Source organism: Cervus canadensis, chromosome 13, assembly GCF_019320065.1.
Source record: "Cervus canadensis isolate Bull #8, Minnesota chromosome 13, ASM1932006v1, whole genome shotgun sequence".
In the NCBI taxonomy this organism is placed as follows: domain Eukaryota; kingdom Metazoa; phylum Chordata; class Mammalia; order Artiodactyla; family Cervidae; genus Cervus; species Cervus canadensis.
In genome coordinates, this window is record NC_057398.1 from 40,581,136 (window position 1) to 40,602,300 (window position 21,165).

Consider the following 21,165-nt stretch of genomic DNA (forward strand, 5'->3'; position numbering starts at 1 on the left):
CCGAAGAATTGATGCTTTTGAACTGTGGTGTTGGAGAAGACTCTTTTTTAAAATTTTTTCATTTATTTTTATTAGTAGAAAGCTAATTACTTTACAATATTGTAGTGGTTTTTGCCATACATTGACATGAATCAGCCATGGATTTACATGTGTTCCCCATCCCAATCCCCCCTCCCGCCTCCCTCCCCATCCCATCCCTCTGGGTCTTCCCAGTGTACCAGCCCTGAGCACTTGTCTCATGCATCCAACCTGGGCTGGTGATCTGTTTCACCCTTGATAGTATACTTGTTTCAATGCTGTTCTCTCAGAACATCCCACCCTCGCCTTCTCCCAGAGTCCCAAAGTCTGTTCTGTATATCTGTGTCAAAGATATGGAACGCTTCACGAATTTGCATGTCATCCTTGCGCAGGGGCCATGCTAATCTTCTCTGTATCGTTCCAATTTTAGTATATGTGCTGCCAAAGCGAGCACTGGAGAAGACTCTTGAGAGTCCCTTGGACTGCAAGGAGATCCAACCAATCCATCCTAATGGAGATCAGTCCTGGGTGTTCATTGGAAGGACTGATGTTGAAGTTGAAACTCCAATACTTTGGCCACCTGATGCAAAGAGCTGAATCATTTGAAAAGACCCTGATGCTGGGAAAGATTGAGGGCAGGAGGAGAAGGGAATGACAGAGGATGAGATGGTTGGATGGCATCACTGACTCAATGGACATGGGTTTGGGTGGACTCTGGGAGTTGGTGATGGACAGGGAGGCCTGGCATGCTGCGGTTCATGGGGTTGCAAAGAGTCAGACACGACTGAGTGACTGAACTGAACTGAACTGAAGCTTAGTCCTTTCAAAAAAGAGACTTCCCCTACACTTGAAAAATTTCTTTTGGGGGAGATAAATCTTCAGAAATTGTATAACAGAAGTATCTTATTGTAATGCTGAGCTTTGAGCACATTTTATTGTTGAACAAGAGACTTTTACAGCTGGTTTATTTTTGATTTCCTTGAAAGAACTTAGGAAATGTGGTTTGCCTCCTAATGCTTCTTTAATATTGTCAATTTCATTTAAATTATACTTTTATGTTTAAAAATATGAATTATATAATAAGTGATAAAAATTAAAATGACTTTAATAATATTTCTAAATGTTATGGGACTATGAATCACCCTTGGGACCTGTGTTTCATTGTCAATCGAGGAGGTGGATGGACACTGAGCTGCTGCTCTGAGGGTCATCTTAGGTCTTTACAATTTCTCCTGTCCTTTCACTGACCCTACCCAGGACTGTACCGTGCAGCAGATCACTTCTGCATTGTCAAGGGCTTTATAGTTAATGATATTGTTTAAGAATCATTAGGACCAGGTGGCCTCTATGCTCCAATAGTCCCCAAACAATAAGGAAAACCTTCCTTGATGTATTCTAGTACTCATGAGACTAGTTAACTTGTTCAAAAATCTTAACTTAGCAATGCATGTCCTGTTTCCAAGGACATATGCTCATAGCCTAGGTAAACTGTAAAAGTGTTCCAAGACCCCTTTGGTGGTAGGGAGTGCAGCTGTGAACACTTCGGGATCATTGTCTGCTTGATCCAGATCCCACCCTGTGAGTAAGCTGCCTTGTAATATGTGATCCAGTGATTACATGGAGGTGTCCACCTCATTTTTCAGTCTCAAGATACCTTCTCAGTTTGGTGGGCACTTTTTGTTCCTTCCATCCTCCAACTACACTGCTCCTATTGGTTAGTTTTAGTTGGTTTTGAAGATCTGAAATCAGGTGCTTCTTTGACCAGGGCTCGTTGTCACTAAAACCCTAGAGACACATCAACAAGTTATGTCAGGTGGTCCACTGTTAATGATGGAGAATAATTCTTCCTTTGGTATTACTGGCTTGCTGCATCCTGGAAGGTCTGTGTGAAAAGCATGTGAGTGGTACCATGGTGATGGCAGTGATGGTGGTGGGAATGGCCTCAGGTCTTGGGGGGAGAGGGGAACACAAGGACAAAAGAGGGATCCTAGTTGGAAGGTGCTACCAGGTGGTCCACAGACAGCTGAGGCCACACTCTCTGATTAGGCAACAGGGAATAGAGCCAGGCCACAGGTTTCCAATCCTTTAATTCAGAGAATTTAAAATGTCCTCAAACTCTTCAGCTGTTAATAGTTAATTTACTATGTAAGTAACACCCTATATTGTCTCACTTCATGTTTACTTTTGAGGTAGGTAATATTCTTGTCGCCTCATTTTCCAGATGAGGACACTTGAGGCTCACAGCGGCTAAGTAACTTGATCAAAGTTTCACAGTTAATGGCAGAGCTGGGATTATAATCCAGGTTGAATTCTAGAGTTAGCGCTTTCCATCAGTACTCCTGGCTCCCAGTTGCTGATCAGTTGTATATATTCTGACTGCCACATGGATTGTCTTAGAAAATTATATGTTAGTGGACGGTCCTTGTTCATTTGCAGAGCTGAAGTAGTCTGAAGTAATTTATCAAGTTGGCAGAAGAAAAGAATGTGGGTAGAAGAGAGACAAGGAATGTCAGCCAGTGAAGCCACTGTTTAGTCATCAAATATTTATTTTGCAGTATTTTTATCAGGCAGTGTTTTAGCTGGACAAGATGATGGTTCCTCTCAAGAACCCACCATTTATTAGGAGATGGACACAAAAAGAAAATTACATTAATGTTATAGTAAGAACAGAACAATGATGGAGTAGTATGTGAGATGGCAGTCATGAAAAATGAAAGAAAGTGGAAGTGTTAGTTACTCAGTCATGTCCAACTCTTCTGCAACCCCATGATCTGTAGCGCACCAGGTTCCTCTGTCCATGGAATTCTCCAGGCAAGAATACTGGAGTGAGTTGCCATGCCCTTCTCCTGAGAATCTTCCCAATCCAGGAATTGAACCTGGATCTCCTGCATTGCGAGCAGATTCTTCACCATCCCTGAGCCACCAGGGAAGCCCAGTCATTATGTAGTGGCAGTCAACTCTGCTTTGGGGACTCAGAGAAGGCTTCACAAAGGGAGATAATCAAGCTCACCCTAGAAAGACAGTCAGGTGTGAATTTGCATAGCTGGAAAAGGCAACAGCTTATGCCAAAGTGAGGAGGTATGAGGGCTAGATGGTAGGATTTTGAAGAGGAGGGGTGGTTACAGTCCAGGATTCCGGTGACCTGGGCAAATGGACTCAGATCAGGAAGAGTCTCCTCTTCAAGACTAAGGAATTTATTATCTCTAATCCAGGGAGAAACTTTGCAGGATTTTTAAACTGGAAAGCAACATGTCTGCTCTGGATCCTTTCTGGTTGTCCTTCCACATACACTTTCCATCACCTTTGCTCTGCACTGTGGCCTAGCAGGCTGACCTCCACAGGAAACATCAGTTGGTGTATCATATCCTAAGATTGCCATAGCAAAGTGGGTGGCTTATTCTTTCACAATTCTGGAGTCTAGGAGTCTGGACTTGTTGTTGGTGGGGCTTTTTCCTCTGTGGATTTTGAGAGAGAATCTGTTCTGTGTCTCTTTCAGTGTTTGCGTGCTTGGCGATCCTTGGTTTGTAGATGCATCATTCCAACTTCTGCCTGACTTCACATGGTATTCTCCACTGTGACTGTGTCTCTGTGTCTTAGCCTCTCTCTCTTTTTAAAAAAATTTATTTATTTGGCTGCACTGGGTCTTAGTTGCAGCATGCGAGATCTTCAGTTGAGGCATATGGGATCTAATTCCCTGACCAGGGATTGAACCTGGGCCCCCTGCATTGGTAGCCTGGACTCTAATTAGTCACTAGATCACCAGGAAGTAGCTTTATCCTCTTTTTATAAGGATCCTCTTTTTATATTGGATCTAGCTCACCCTATTTCAGTATGATCTCAACTTATGTACATTTGCAAAGATCTTATTTTCGTACATTTGCAAAGATCCTATTTCCAAGTAAGTTACCTCTGGCACCATTCATAGGTACCAGAGGTTAGAACTTGACTATATTTTTGGGGGAATGAATGCAATTAAATCCACAATAGTCAGTAACCTTGCCTTCTGAATTTTAGTTGGGTTAGGCCATTGAGAAGCATGGGCAGAAGATCAGAGGGAGGGAAGAACGTAAGATTAGGCAATGAATTTCCCTAGTTCTGTACTTTTGGGGTCACCATGGACTGCCTTCAGTGGTGAGCTGGAGATCACAGCTCTTGAGAGGTGGTCCTCTCCACATAACCTCGCTCTCTTATTCATATTTGTTCTCCCTTTGCCTCTTTAGAAAAACTATGGATGGTAAAAGCATCTCATGGTTACTAGTCTGGGAGTATTTCATTCTACTTACGATTTCCCTACCCTCTGCTCAAACCATTGGACATAATCTTTATATAAAGTTTCCACAAATTACCTAATTTGAGTTCTGTCTTGTTCCTACTAAGATCTTGATGGAAACAATGACAGTATTTTTTATTTTAGAACAATTGCTTAGGTAAAGGAGGCAAGAAAGGAGGTACTGAGACTTGAGAGGAAGATAGAACGATAATTCAGGTAAGAGATGATTAGACCTAAACTTGGATTATACCAGCTGTGATGGAGAGGGGAGGGGAAACACAAGATATTTGGGAACAGAATTAATATGACTGGGGCCAATCCTCATCACCCATCAGATTTACCCTCACCAAATACTTATTCAGTAAGGGGATATTCTGTCCTGTAGTTTTTCTGGCACCAATTTCAAAAAAATGGAAGATTTGTAGATCAGCAGAAGGGAAGCAAGCAGTATAGGTGCCCCCCAGGCTTTCAAGTAATGTGACACAGAGGCAGGTTTGAAGGAACCAGGAACGGTTCGAGTTTTTAGGGGTTTCAGTGTCCTGTCCCACTGGGTCAAGATGGCATTTCGGGCTCCATCCCATTTCCCGGGGCCCATTAGGCGATACTGGTAAGGAGTACATGGTCCAAAGAAAACTTCCCATGCTAGTCTGGGATCCTTGATGAACAGAAGTGGGACGTTGGGCTTTACGCCTATGAAGGAAGCAAGGTCATCCAGGTAGGAAATGTAGTCAAGTTTGTCTACACCGGGATCTTTCATCAAACCCCTGAGAGGGAAAAAGATGGATCACTTGATGTCCAAGTTATGAGTTTCCCCACCTCCCGCCATTTTGTTTCTTTCCATTGGAGTCAAACCATGTTGGGAATGTTTTCCTATGTTGGAGAGAAAAAAATAAAAGGAGTTTATTTGCATAGGGTATTTGTGAGTGTAATTAATTTTGTTAAAGGAGATGGCAGAAGAAGATGATTGGAAGTGGAGCTTTAAATAATGTTTCTGGTTCTTGAATTTGATATGAGGGTAAAATCAGATCAGTCCAGATACCTCAGTTATTGAACAAATAAATATGATCAGAAAGCATCACATATATAACCACCTGAATTATTTTTATTGATGTTAATTGTGAGTCGAGAGGATCATACTTGGTGCAGCAGAACTGAACATGACACAGATGTAAGTACAGTTGACCTCTGAATAATGAGGGAGTTGGGGTATCAACCTCCCATATAGTTGAAAATCTAAGTGAAACTTGACTCCCCTCAAACTTAACTACTAATAAATTATTAGTAAACTAAAGGCCATACTGATAGCATAAGCAGGTTAACACATATTTTGTATGTTATATGATCCTATACTGTATTCTTAGAGTAAACTGAGAAAAGAAAATGATATTAAGAAAACCATAAGGAAGAGAAAATATATTTACAGTACCATACTGTGCTCATCAATCCCATAAATTTATGTTGTCTGTTTATAAGATGAATTATCTATTGGTACCTACATCAATATTGTCTTATAGGATACAAAACACTGTAGATGTTATTTGTATTCCTAACGCTGGACATCAAAAATGAAAAGATAATGTGAAAAAGAAATTCATATTTATTTACAAGTATAATGAATTATACATTGATAATGAAGAAGCAGTAGCAATATGATTATTTCATGGAAGCCTGGCCTACATAATAATGAATGAATCATTATAAAATTTTTATGGTATATGGTATTATAGTCATATTCATAGTACAGTATTGGAAATATTGTTGCATTAAAAAAACCCACTTACCTGTGATGATGAACTCTTTCTCCAAATATGAAAGAAGGAGGCATATTGTACAGTAATATAATTCTTTGAAATCAAAGTTAGAAACCAATAAGAAAGCTAACACATTATTAATTTTATATTACTGTAAATGTCACTCACCTTATGCCTATGCAAGGATGGGCTATCCACTCCCTACAAGTCTTACGCATGAAGTTATATATGAGAAATACTTAAGCAGTGATGACCATGATGACACAAAGACTTCTCATTCAGTTCTTGCTGTGCAGGTTTAGATTTTCACAGAAGACACATACACAACAGATAAATCTATTAACAGTGGGGCATAATGATTATTTACTATTCTTTAAGAGGAAGTGGATCATCATAAAGGTCTTTATCCTTGTCGTCTTCGCATTGAGTAGGCAGAGGAGGAGGAAGATAAGGGGTTGATCTTGCTGTCTCAGGGTGGCAGAGGGAGAAGAGGTGAGGAAGTGGAAGGGGAGGCTGGAGAGACAGGCACGTGTCGTGTAACTTTATGGAAATACTTATGTAACTTTATGGAAATACACTATACTTTCTGTCTGACTTTTTTGCTTTTTCACTTCTTTTAAAAATGTTTTTATATGATACCAATTTTTCTTCCATCATTTGCTTAAGTTTCAGTGCCTGTATCATAGAAGGGTCCATGCTGTAAAAGAAGTCAAAATCAGTCTTAAATAACTGGAATCCTTTTGCCAGACTGTCTGATGTCAATTTGCTTTCTGGCACTGCTTCTCCTATGTCTTCTTCCTCAGCCTCTTGCCCTGGTTTGGAAGCACTCATCCCCCTATCAAATTGTCTTCTGTTAACTCCTCTGGCGTGTGGTCTATTAGCTCTCAAATTTCTCCAAGATCCTTATCTTGAAACATTTCACTCCCCACCTTTTTTCCCCCCTCCCATGTCTACAGTCTGTTTCGTGATTTCCTTGACTGGCTCTATTGTAAACCCTGTGAAGTCACACACAACATCTGGACATGGTTTTCTCCAGCAGGAATTTATTGTTTCAGGCTTAGTGGCTTTCACAACTTTTTCTATAACAACGATGGCATCTTCAATGGTGTAATCCTTCCAGGCTTTCATGATATTCTCTTTATTGGGATTCTCTTCCATCGCACTGACAATCATTTCCATAGAGCACTTCAGACGCTTTGTGTTCTGGGTGGCCAGGGGATTATCCAATATCAAAAGAACTTTCAAAGACAGTCACTTATTGCCAAGGTGCTTTATGATTTTAGGGACAGAGCAGTGAAGGAACTGGGTTTAATCCAGAAAAAGGGTTGTCATTGTCCAGGCTTTCTTGTTGTACAATGAAAAGACTGGTAGCTGGTATTTATCTTTTCCCTTAAAAGCTGGGGGGTTAGCAGTTTTACAGTTAAGGGCAGTCCTGACTGTGAACCTATCCCCTAGAGAAAGGAATGGCAACCTACTCCAGTATTCTTGTCTGGAGAACTCCATGGACAGAGGAGCCTGGCGGGCTATATAGCCCATTGGTCACAAAGAGTCAGACACGACTGAATAACTAATGTGACCATAAACCCGACTGTATTTACACATGAATGTAGAGTTAGCCTATGCTTTCCTGCCTTAAATTCTCGTGTTCAGTTTTCCTCTTTAATAATAAATGTCCTTTGTGGCACTCTGCTATCCGCCATCCCTAGGATAGGGCACTCTTGTCTGCATTAAACGCCGTTTCAGGCAGATATCCTTTTTCTCCAGTGACTGTCTTAACGGCATCCTGGAACGCTGTCTGCTTCCTCTTGGTCAACAGAAGCTGCTCTTCCTGTTATCTTGACTTTTTTTATTTTAAAGACACTGCTTTCTAAAATCAGGAAACCATCCTTCTCTAGCATTAAGTACTTCTTCACGTTTCTTTTGCTTTCAGTTGTCATATAATGACTTCACTATGTTTCAAATCTATAAAAGTCTATAAGTATGCCTTTCCTATAGCAATCCTGCACACACATAAAAGCTGCATTTTCAACACAAGATGAAAAATTATTTCACAAAAAGTGCAAGATTTTCATGCCTGCTGGCACAGGTACAGTGATGGCTTCACAAATTTTCTTTTTTATAATGGTCCTTATGCTGAATTCATTTATTGTGAAATGACAGACAACTGCAGCTGCAGACCTCAGTCTATAGTACATGTCAAGCAATTCAACTTTTTCTTGTAAATTTGGGACTTTTTTCTGCTTCTTGGGAGCACTTCCAGCATCACTAGTGGCACTCTAATGGGTCCCGTGTTGTGATTCAAGGTTTACATTATTGCACTAATCACGATGAAAAATACATGAGAAATGTGAGAGATCATTTTTTACTGTGATATGAAATTTGCTGGAGAGGTGAACTGTTCATGCAGAGATGATTAGGGTCATATGACATATTAAGCAGATATGTGAAACACCTGAGCTCATCACAATAGCAACAGAAGGTAGCCATGAAATTACTGCAGTACTGCTACAGTTAAATTTATGGTGTTATGATTTAACACTGCATCTTTACACTGTTTGGGTTTCCCATGTGGCTCAGTAGTAAAGAGTCTGCCTGCCAATGCAGAAAACACGGGTTTGATCGCTGGGTTGAGAAGATCCCCTAGAAGAGGAAATGACAACCCACTCCAGTATTCTTGCTGGGATTATCCCATGGACAGAGGAGCCTGGAGGGATGCAGTCTGTGGGGTCACAGAGTCAGACACGACTGAGTGAGCACACATGCATGCTTTACACTTATTTATATTTCTCTTGCTTGTGAATGCACAATGTAGGATCTGTGTTTCTGTGTGCAAGTTTTGATAAATTTTAAATTTTATAATAGATTTTTATATATTTGATGGCAGTAAATGATAAAATAGACTAATATCTACCTATATTTTGCACATTCATGACATATCTAACTTTTTCTTAATTTTTTCAATATTTCTAGGCTTTGTGATTTATCTGCAAGTGTTTTCAAATTGTCACAAACCTCCCTCAATTTTTCCAATATATTGAAAAAAAAATCTGCATATAAGTGGATCCATGCATTCAAACCTGTATTGTTCAAGGGCCAAATGTATAGTGTATAGGAAGGTTCTATCCCTATCTATTTCTGTTATTAGTAAATTTTCATGATGTGCCAATGTCATTCTTTCACTTATTCATTCATTCCTTCAATCAGTCAATCAGCCCTAAGTGTCTGTCACATGACAGGCATTATCCTAGGTGTTAGGAGTCCAACAGTGAGTAAAACAAAGTCTTTGCTGTCAAGGAACTTACATTCCAACAGGGCAGAGCAGCAGGCTGTGAAAAACCCAGCCAGGGACTTTCCTGCTGGTCAGTGGTTAAGAGTCAATACTCCCACTATAGGGGGCATGGGTTCTATTCCTGGTCAGGTAACTAAGATCCTGTATGCCACTTGGCACAGTGAAAAACAAATAAAAAAAGCAACAACAAAACCCCAGCCAAACAGATATAGAATATATCAAGTAGTAAGAGGAATTATGAAGACTTACAAAGACAGGTAAAGGGGAGAGGCAACGATGAGACTAGGTGGGTTGCCATTTCATGCAGTGTTCTTAGAGAAGGCTTCTCTCTGATGAGGGGATATTTGAACAGAGTGAGCCAACAGGTATGGGGTAGGGGGCAGAACATTCCAGGCAGAGGAGACAGTAAGTGCAAAGGTTCTGGGGCATGCCTGAAACCCAGGGAGCTGTCTGGAGTGACTGGAGTAGTGTGGGAAAGTTGGGAGAACAGGAGACAATGAGGGCATAGAGGGAGCTGTTGCCTGGATGGGTGCAGAGCTGCAGGGAAGTTTCTGGGAGTGAAATGGGAAGCAGAGGGTTTTCAACAGAAGAGCAATGTGGCATTGTTCACTCTTGTGTGGAGTCAAGAGGAGACTGTAGAAGAGAAGAGACGAGGCACAGAGACAAGATAAGAGGTGACCGCAAGTGTCCTGGTGAGAGACCACGGTGGCCTGTTCTGGGGTGGTTAGTAGCCAGGGTAGTGAGAGGGGTCTGGATTCTGAATTTATCTGAGGGTAAGAGTTAACAGTATTTGCTGAGGATGTGAAAGAAAAAGAGGAAAAAAGATCACTCCAAGGTTTTTGACTGTTCAACTGGAGTAAGTAGCCATCGACCAAGAAGGGGAAAGCCTCAGAGTAGCCCATGTGCTGGTGGAGGTTGAGGGTTAGTTTCTAGACATGTTAAATTGGAGATACCAGGACTTCCCTGGTGGTCCAGTGGTTAAGAATCCACCTTGCACTCGGGTTCAATCCCTGGTCAGGGAACTATGATACCACGAGTCACAGAGAATCAAAGCCCACGTGCCACAACAAAAGATCTCATATGATGCAGTGAAGATCCTGTGTGCCACAATGAAGACCTGAGGCAGCTAAATACATAATAAATTTTTTTTCTTTTAAGTTTGAGATACCTATTACATATCTTAAGTGGAGATACCTAGAGGGAGTTGGTTTAGGATTTGGAATTCCAAGGAGCGATCTGGGTTAGAGACCCAAGTTTGGGAGCCATGAGTACATGATGTTATTTAAAGCCACAGGCCTGGTGAGGTTACCCACTAGTGTTAACAGGAGTAAGAAGAGGTCTGAGGATTAAGGTCGGGGTTCACCAATTTTTAGGAGTGAGGAAGAGGAGATACTTGTAAATATAGAGAAAGAACAGCCTGAGAAGTAGGAGAACAAAGAGAACAGGGTTTTGGGGCCAAGCCTCTTGATGAAAGTGAAAGAGGAGAGTGAAAAAGTTGGCCTAAAGCTTAACATTCAGAAAACTAAGATCATGGCATCTGGTCCCATCACCTCATGGGAAATAGATGGGGAAACAGTGGAAACAGTGTCAGACTTTATTTTTTGGGCTCCAAAATCACTGCAGATGGTGACTGCAGCCATGAAATTAAAAGACGCTTACTCCTTGGAAGGAAAGTGATGACCAACCTAGATAGCATATTAAAAAGCAGAGACATTACTTTGCCAACAAAGGTCCATCTGGTCAAGGCTATGGTTTTTCCAGTGGTCATGTATGGATGTGAGAGTTGGACTGTGAAGAAAGCTGAGCATCGAAGAATTGATGCTTTTGAACTGTGGTGTTGGAGAAGACTCTTGAGAGTCCCTTGGACTGCAAGGAGATCCAACCAGTCCATCCTAAAGGAAATCAGTCCTGGGTGTTCATTGGAAGGACTGATGCTGAAGCTGAAACTCCAATACTTTGGCCACCTCATGTGAAGAGTTGACTCGTTGGAAAAGACCCTGATGCTGGGAGGGATTGGGGGCCGGAGGAGAAGGGGACGACAGAGGATGAGATGGCTGGATGGCATCACCGACTCGATGGGCATGAGTTTGAGTAAACTCCGGGAGTTGATAATGGACAGGGAGGCCTGGCATGCTGCGATTCATGGGGTCGCAAAAAGTCGGACACGACTGAGCGAATGAACTGAACTGAACTGAACTGAAACAAAGGGTTGCAATTGTCTAGGGCCAGGTTCTGTGTTCTGCTGAGGCGACCTGATGCCCCCACCAGGCACATCATCTAAAGCCAAAAATCAAATTTTTTTTTTGACTGCACTGTGTGGCATGCAGGGATCTCAGTTCCCTGACCAGAGACTGAACTCATGCCCCCCTGCAGTGAAAGGATGGAGTCTTAACCACTGGACCACAAATCTAGCGGGTGGAAGAGTTAGAACTAAAAATACATTCTTCTGGCTCATAATGCAATTATTTCCAACCTGCCTCACTGCTTCCCTAGAAGTGGTTTTTATATTGAAAAAAATGTTTTGTAGTGGAATATAATGGTAAATTTTCCCTGTAGCAGGCTATTTTTCATACCTTTCTATGAGCTGCTCCTTCTTCATAGCCTCAGCCATCAGTTTTTGAGATGGTGGTATCTTACAGAGTCCTGTGAGAAAAGCCAGAAACAACACCAAAGTCACATGTGGCTCTTCCTTTGAGTTCTCTTCCCCCTCATTTCTGGCCTCCCACTGCTTCAACCTCAGAACATGTGATTGAAAAAGCTTAGAATGGGATTGGGGCTTTCCCAAGGTGGTAAAGAATCTGCTTGCAATGCAGGAGCTGCAGGAGATGTGGGTTTGACCCCTGGGTCGGAAGATTCCCTGGAGGAAGGCATGGCAACCCTCTTCGTGGATAGAAGGCCTAGCAGGCTATAGTCCCTGGGATCGCAAAGAGTCAGACACAACTGAGCGACTTAGCACAGCACACAGTACAGAGTGGGAATAGAGTACAGAGGATAATTTTCTGGAGGTAAAATCCCTCTCTGAACTCACTTAACCAGGGTACTTACTAATCTACATGAGAAAGCTCTGACTTAGCCCTGGAGTGTACTTGCCGCTGGGATCATTGTATCCTGTATAAAGCTGTAAAGACTCTACTTGGTGGTACCCACATTTCCCTTGCAGGGTCTCTGGAGAGGCATGCAATCACTACTGTGGTGTGATCTAATAAAGTTTTGTTTTGTCAGCTCTATCATTCTCATAAGCATTTTTGAGCTCATTATAAAACACTTAAAAAACCCAGGTAATATAATTTAAAAAGACACATGTGCCCCAGTGTTCACTGCAGCAGTATTTATAATAGGTAGGACACAGAAGCAAACTAGATGTCCATTGACAGATGAATGGATAAAGAAGTTGTGGTACATATATACAATGGAATATTACCCAGCCATGAAAATGAATGAATTTGCATCAGTTCTAGTGAGGTGCATGTGTGCATGATAAGTTGCTTTAGTCATGTCTGACTCTTGTGACCCTTGGACTGTAGCCCACCAGGCTCCTCTATCCAAAGGATTCTCCAGGCAAGAATACTGGAGTGGGTTGCCATGCCTTCCTCCAGGGGATCATCCCAACCCAGGTGGATGAACCTGAAACCTGTTATACAGAGTGAAGTAAGTCAGAAAGAGAGAAACAAATATTGTATATTAACTCATATATATGGAATCTAGAAAAATGGTACTGATGAACCTATTTGTGGAGTAGGAATAGAGACACATAGAGAACAGACTTGTGGACACAGCAGGGGAAGAGGGTGGGACGAATTGAGAGAATAGCACTGAAACATATATATTACCGTATGTAAAACAGATTGCTAGTGGGAATTTGCTAGTGGGAACTGGCACTCATCTTGGTGCTCTGTGACAACCTAGCGGGGTGGGATGGGGTTGGGGGGGTGGGAGGGAGGCTCAGGAGGGAGAGAATATATGTATACTTATGGCTGACTCATGGTGTTGTATGGCAGAAACCAACACAACATTGTAAAGCAATTATTCCCCAATTAAAAAAATAATTAACCCCCCCAAAACCCAGGTACTTGAGTCTTCTGTGTTTTTAATATAATTGGAAAATGCTGTAAAAGCACTTTAATTTGCCTTAAATAAACATTTGGATAATTTAATAAAAGACCATGGAATTTTTTGTGTAATACAAATAAATGAGATTCCTAATCACCTTCTCCTCCCTTCACTTCACCTCCTGCCACCACCCCATTAAAATACCATGTCTGTCAATTTAGGAGAACATTTTAAAGTATAGTTGATATACACTACATTTGTGCAGTGAGAGATGTTGGTACTACTTAATACTGTATTATATGCTATTTATAAATTATTGGTGATTTTTATTCATTAAGGGCAAAATTCTGCTAAAGGACAAATTGTTGGCTCAACTGTGATTATTGTTTATATTTTTACAAATGTAATAATACAAATCCAATGCTTTACAATGCTTATGTATGTAAAACTTGCCCTGGAGAGGTATGATAATAATAGTAAAAGAATGACAGCTGTCAGTTAATGAGCATTTACTCTGTGCCAAGTACTGTGTTAACTGCTCTGTAGACATTATTCATTTTACAAAACCCTTATGAAAGAGGTTTTATTATTCCCACTTTAACAAAGGGGCTGAGATTTAAAGAGGTTCTTGCAAAGCTAATGAGTTGGGATTGGACTGGGATTGGACTCTGGTAGCCCTGACTCTGTCACCTGTGTTCTGACAGCCATCAGCCCAGGGTCTACGGTGTTTATATGGGCATTTCTTGAAAGTCACTATCTTCTTAGACACCAACTTTATTCACAGTGTATATTACTCCCAATATCTTTCTTAAGAAGCAATATAAAACTCTACTGCTAGTGATAAATGGAAAGATAGGAGTAAACAGACTAGACTAGACTTGATTCAACTACAGCAGAATAAAACAGGATCCTGAGTACTCCCTCAGTGACTCTGAGAAGTGTGATTATTCTGTTGTTCAGATTTATCCTATCCACAGAGTCAAATCCTCTTTTTCCACTCACTTTCCCCACTCACATTAGTGATGTAAGCACAGTCACTATAATATTACATACATACAAAATTAATTCTTCATTAAATTTTTTTTGGATATTTTATGGTACTTTAGCTCACATTTATTGGATTTTAGATAAATCTCAAGGGACTGATTTCAAGACTCAGTTCACAATGGGCTGTAAGTAGAGTCCAGGTACCTTTGAATACTCTTGTGGCCCATCGCGCTTGGAGCTCTGTGCCTGCTAAGATGGATCCTGTAAGGCTGATGAAGCCAATCATAGCTAATGTTGTCTTCTCTAGGTTTGAGGGAAAGACCAGCTTATATAGGAATATCTTCTTTGTACAAAGGGTTTTGAGAGGTTCTTCAAAAAAGGGAAAAGAATATGTGTATCCTGTAGTGAAGATCACAACATCAATGTTTTCTTCCACTGTCCCGTCTTCAAAGACAGCAGAGGTTTCTGTGAACTCCTTCACGCTGGTTTTAATAGTGACTGTCCCACAGAGGATACAGGTTGGCAGCTCATCATTCACAATCTTTTTTGGTTTTTTCCTTTGACAGAGAAGAGAAAATTATTCACTGTAGCTATATTTATGAGACACTCATCAAATGATTTATTTAGTCAGTTCAAAATAATTACCTGCCAAGTCAAGGGAGTAAATTGACTAATGTCTAATTGTCTATTCTCAAGTTGTCACTTGCTGTTTCTATAACAAGTTTTGTTTTCCTGCTCCCAGTAGAAGGCATGTAGAAATTGACTAAACCTATTTTTTCCTGTGCAGTTTAAAATTCTCTCTCCCTTGGAATTAATTTCTGGAGCAATGTCAGGATCAAGTATATGACAATCCATTTGATAATCAGTTTTGGATCTCACATCACCCAGGCCTCAAAAGATTGACATTTGGCAAAGAGGAAATTGCAAAAAACTTTTTGGATTAAAAAATTTGTATCTATTTACTAATGAATTTTCATAGTGAACATATTTTCATTTATGAACATTTTCATATTTTCATATGAGCATCATTCTACCTAATTGCAGCAGACAAGATGTCTATAAAATTTATATATTGAATCATTCATTGTTATTCATTTTTTCCATAAGTGAAAGCCATCTTACCAAAGAAAAAATATTTGGGTCAAGCATTTAATAAAAATCACAACTTTATATGCATTTCCAAGGTTTTCTTTTTTCTTGCCAGTGTGTAGGTCTATACAGATGTATATTAAAATATATAATTCTAGGAATTCCTTTTGGCAATTCATACTTCTAATCATTCAGCGAGCGTGGACATTTATTAAAGGTTAGTGAGAGCTGGCCATCTGTGCTCACTGGTGCTGTTATTTACTTGTGAATGGTAGCCAACCTGAGAACACTCAAGGCCACTTTAATCCTGATTTTCAAACTGGAAATAAAGTTTCCATCCTTCTTTCTTCATTTACTAGTCTGCTACCAGACAGAGAATACTCCTATTTTAAGACCTTCTGTGGTACTGATGGACATTGTCTTAAGAAAATAAGCTTAGAAAAGGATAAACAAAGGCAAAGTCACAATTATTGGACATTTTAAGTTCTGAATTAAAGAGAATGAGAAATATTGATTAAATAACTTTACCATTAAATAAAAATATAATTAAATACCCCTTAGTAATATTTAGTCCGTAATTCGCATGGTTAAATCTTTTATTGAGGCGCCTCTCTTGAATCCACTTCAGAATACAGGAGGGCAGAACTTGTGCAATAAAATTGTGGTGTCTTCTTAAAACCATCATATTAAATGGGTAGCCCCCATCTGAAGAGCGGTTGATAACCCAGGTACCAGTTCTAGTACTGAGAAGTACCTAAAAATAAGGCAAGAAGGCTAAATACATGTATATCATTTTGTAGTATTTTTCTTCAATATATTTGAAATGGTCTTATAACATTCTGGTCTTATAACAACAGAGGACTAGTGAATTTGTACACAGATCTACAAATGACTGGGCTTCCCTGGTGGCTCAGTTGGTAAAGAATCTGCCTGCAATGCAGGAGACCCGGATTCGATTGCTGGGTCAGGCAGATCCCCTGGAGAAGGGAACGGCAGCCTGCTCCAGGGTTCTTGCCTGGAGAATTCCATGGACAAAGGAGCCTGGTGGTCTGCAGTCCATGGGGTTGCAAAGCGTAGGACATGACGAATGATTAACACTACCTACAAATGACTAGTTATTCCAACTGCTGTCATTGTTTTCATAATCACTTTGACTAATCTATGTATCAGTTAAATATTCTCATCATGTTTAAAGAATAGTAGATATGTGCTGTTTATCTGGCAATTTTTTACATAAATAATATGGAATTTAAAGTGAGTTTTGAGATAGCAATTTTAGTTGAATTAAATAAAAATCCACTATTTCCACATCTAATCATTTTCCTATAACTTATGATAAAGTGGAATAGATTTCTAATTGGTGAACCTATGCTTGGGATTTCTAAAATCATTATGTATACATCTTGGGCAAAGTAAGAGGTGTTTTTACCTCAAAACAAAGTATAAATCTGACTCCTAATTGAAGAGATGTTCAGAAAACAAACTCCCCTTTCTCTTTGTATGTGGGAGTTTTTCCAGAATTACTGAGAGTATGTAAAAGAAAGATAGTTGATGTGGGCAGAGCAATTTGCCTATTTGACCTTGTTCCAGGAGCTCCTCTGAAAAATACCTAGTGGTTTGGCATCCATACAGTTTTCCTCGACCCTTCTTGGAGATGGTTCAGTTCTGTAAAGCATGCATCACGAAAGGCTTTATGGATTTTCAAGATTTTCTTTTCCCATTTACCCTGTTTCCACATAATTTAGCAAATGTGGAATTCAGCAATTCCACATAATTTCCACATATTTTGGCCAGTGTGTTTTATACCCTTGAATACCACCTTCCGGACCCCAGAAGTGATGCTAGGGGTGGGAGTGCAGATTCAGAGATGGTGTACCTGAGCTGCGGTTCGACTGAGCTCCACGGCAATGTCTCCTCCAGTGTTTCCAAGACCAATCACTAAGACGCGTTTGCCTTGAAAGCCTGCTGGGATCTTGTACTCTTGGCTGTGTAGGATCTGGCCTTGAAACTTATGGATTCCTGGGGGGAAGGAGGGATCAGAAATACCTAGAGTTATAACTCCTTTAGTTGGTAGGCATAGGATCTTTGGGAAAAGGGGCGTCTCAGAAACAGGGCAGCCGTTTGCTTCCGCTGCCAATTGCAGGAAGTAGAATCAGTGTACCATCTGCTAGCCCACTGGATACTGTAAGCCCAGACATTGGTATAGGACAACATGCCTTGTTAAAAACATAGGAAAACTTATATTTCTGTGTGTTCCATTTTAAAGCAATTACTTAGGGAAATCAAGCTTACTGTAGATGATAATAAGAAACATCTCATGCATGACCCTGAACATCCTAGACAAGAAGCATTGGGTTGGCCAAGTTCATTTGGGTTTTTCTGGATGATTGTATGGAAAAACCCACACAAACTTACTGGACAACCCAATAAATTGTTGATGCTTTATTTTACCCAACAGTATATTCTATCAGAATGTGATTTATGAATACATTAATAACATATTTACAGATTGAATTAAAACTCCTTTTTTGCAAAAAGAAATTTTATAGCATGTTTTCATGTAAATAATTATTCTTGTTATTTAGGCTTGTTACTTAGCGCTTATTTTACTTTGTGTTTTATTACACACTTATTGAACTTTCCAGGTGGCTCAGTGGTAAAGAATCCACCTGCCAACTTGGGTTCAATCCCTGGGTTGGAAAGATCCCTGGAGTAGAAAATGGCAACCCACTCCAGTATTCTTGCCTGGGAAATCTCATAGAAAGAGGAGCCTGGTGTGCTGCAGTTCACGGTGTTGCAAAGAGTTGGACACAACTGAGCATGCATGCATACACTTACTTTTTAATTATACTATATGCTTATTTATAACTTTATTCTTTTGTTATTTATATTTATATTTCTCACTGATCTTTCAAGCTCCAAATACTGTCAATAGAAGTATCACTATTATGATATTTATATACTGTATATGAAAAGGGCTACCAAATATTTCTTCTCATGATCTTTTTTTTTTGGTAGTTATCTTATTGGCATCTATAACAGACATAAACTGTGGGTTCATACAAAACTAAGAATTGTAGTAACAGTGGAAGCAGAGCTATTTACAGTGGTGGCTGTTGCTGGCAAAGTCCATTAACAATTCCCAAGAAATAAAAGTAGAATCTGAGTAATAAAGGCTAACCTTTTTCTTTTCCTTTGTACTTAGTCTAGTTTCACTTGATTATAGGATATCCTGTGCAGAGGCCTTGTACTCAGCATTTCAGACTAGAGTTCCTAGTGTGAAAAGGCTGCGTCTCATCCTTTAGCTCAGCAGAACATGTGCAGAAGTGCTGTGCGGGATGCCTCAATTCGAGATGGTGGCAGGGTGCCATGGGCAGAGATGCTGCACCTGGCACTACGATCTGGAGCCATGAGCAGCGTGGCTGTGCCTGACCCTTAAGAATTCCACACTCTTTCCCACTGATGAGGTACCTATAAAGCAGCCCCAGAGTCGGCCTGTTGGGGAAAGCTGTTCTTGAGAGCACAATCTCACACATCTCCATTCTCTGATGAGAGAATAAAACTTACTTTTACTTTTGATCTGACTTGGTTTCATTCTTATTGGCTTGAATGATTTGGGGCAGGAATATTGTTGGGGACTGACTCAAAAGGGTCAGTTTAACCCCCAGTTAGATCGGAGTCCATGCCATTTTGACGCCTCCCATTTTAGTCTTTTGAGGAATCCATTAACAGTTTGGTGCTGGTTCCAGATTTCCTGAAATGGAAGTCTTAGTAGTAGTTGTAGTCTTTTTATGTCAAATCATGTAGAATTTGTGTGCCAACAAATCACTTCAACTGCTCCCCTTGATAGTTTGAAACAAATCCAAAACAGAACATCGAAGTTATGGGGAACCAAATGTCTGCCATACGGAAGGACAGCTCATTAGGGTGCAGCAGAACTGGAAGCTTCTGGGTATCACCCCCTGACTCAGGAATGTTTCTGTAGGAAAGAAACCTGTCCATTGGAAAAAGATTAGGGAAATCAATCAAGAGTCAACAGAAAACCTTTGGCCTTCCTTCAGGTGCTTCAGGTAATGCCTCCAAATCTAAACTACCACTTATCCTGAGTCATGGGAAGGGAATGCCAAACAAAAGAAGAATGATGGGGACAGGAAGCTGCTAAACTGGCTCCCCAGCTGACCCCAGGAGCCCCAGTGGACATTCGACAGAGGGAGACAGCCTGTCAAATTCTTAGCTGACACTGGTGCTACCTACTCAGTTCTGAACATCAAATCAGGAACACTCAGTCACAAGACATGTAGAATTATGGGGCTATCAGGGAAGGCCCATGAATGGGTATTCATAGGACCATCAGAGTGTAAAGTGGGCAAACATAGGCTCATCCACTCCTTTCTGTATGTTCCCACACACGCTATACTCCTGCCAGGAAGGGATATCTTAATAAATTGGGGGCTACTATACACCTAATGGGAAACAAATTGGAGATTGGCGTCCTCTTAGACAAAGGGCACAAGATGATAATGTTAATAATGGCTGATGACAAACCTTCCCAGACAGAGCAAGTTAATCTCCTTGGAATAAATCTGAGATCCAGTTCCATAATAATCCATCTAAAATGTGTATATAAATGGCCCAATAGAAAACAGTACCCTCTCCATTGGGAAGTCTTGTTGGGTACTGCCCTGTCACATGGCCTAACTGTCCAGGGCCTTATTAGAACATGCCTAGCAGCATACAATACCTCCATTCTCCTCATAAAGACACCCAATGGGAATTAATGTATGGTACAGGACCCCAGGGCCATCAGTGAAGCCGCTGAGGATATACATCTAGTAGACTCTAATGCTACACACTGCTGGTTACTCTGCTGTCCCCTGGGACCTGGAAGTCTGTATCAGATTTAAAAGATGCTTTACATGTATTGAAAACAATAATACTGCTGGGAAGTCCTGCCTTAAAGGGTCAAAAATTCCTCCACCATCTTTGGGTGGACTTTAACTAAAGACTTAAAAGATCTATACCTGGAGGAGGGAACCCTCCTCCAATGTAGACAAAATTCTGATCGTCAGCCCTACTGAAGAGGCCTCTGACGAAAATACTGTAACCACCCTGAACCACCTGGGGGATAAAGGATATAAGGTATCCAAGAAAAAGGCTCAAATACCACACACTAGGGTGACCTACCTAGGCTTCGTTCTTACAGAAGGTAAGAGAAGTGTAGAAAGCATTGGCAGCCTTGCCCCTCCTAAAACTAGAAGACAGCTTAGGGGTTTGTCCGGGGATGGCTGGGTTTTGCCACGTCTAGATTCCTAACTGTGGTCTAATAGCTGGGACTCTATGAAAAATTAAAAAGAAAGGATGATGATTTTTTTGAATGCATTTCAGAATGTGAAAAGACCTTTCAAGAACTGAAAATGCAATTACTTCAGGCCCCTGTTCTGGGTCTCCAAAATTTAGCTAAACTCTTTGACCTTTACATTCATAAGATAAAGGGAATCATCTTTGGGGTATTTGCTCAAAAACTGGGGACCCCTTACTCAGGTAGTTGCTGATGTTTCTAAACAGTTAGATCAAACTGCTAAGAGGTGGCTTCCTTGCCTCCCAGGAGTAGCAGTTACTACAACCTGGCCAAAGAAAGCTGAGAAGTTAACATTTGGTCAGCTGATCACTATATGAACTCCATACCAGATTCAGACTTTGGCTAGTTCCCA

The 21,165-nt window shown here is 40.6% G+C and overlaps 1 protein-coding gene and 1 non-coding gene across 2 annotated transcripts in view; both read right to left on the reverse strand.

The window, feature by feature from the left end:
- Window positions 1-365: 365 nt before the first annotated feature.
- Window positions 366-472, reverse strand: LOC122452697. Its single transcript, XR_006272845.1, has one exon. It is a non-coding gene; the product is annotated as a U6 spliceosomal RNA (small nuclear RNA).
- Window positions 473-2,546: 2,074 nt separating this feature from the next.
- Window positions 2,547-21,165, reverse strand: part of FMO4 (flavin containing dimethylaniline monoxygenase 4) — a 34,878-nt gene continuing 16,259 nt past the window's right edge. Inside the window, exons 4-8 of the mRNA XM_043485625.1 lie at window positions 17,331-17,473; window positions 16,009-16,208; window positions 14,570-14,922; window positions 11,902-11,971; window positions 2,547-5,052 (exon numbers count right to left, since the gene is read on the reverse strand). Of these exons, the coding sequence (XP_043341560.1) occupies window positions 4,647-5,052; window positions 11,902-11,971; window positions 14,570-14,922; window positions 16,009-16,208; window positions 17,331-17,473 (1,172 nt within the window). The 3' untranslated portion in view covers window positions 2,547-4,646. The remainder of the gene's footprint in view (window positions 5,053-11,901; window positions 11,972-14,569; window positions 14,923-16,008; window positions 16,209-17,330; window positions 17,474-21,165) is intronic.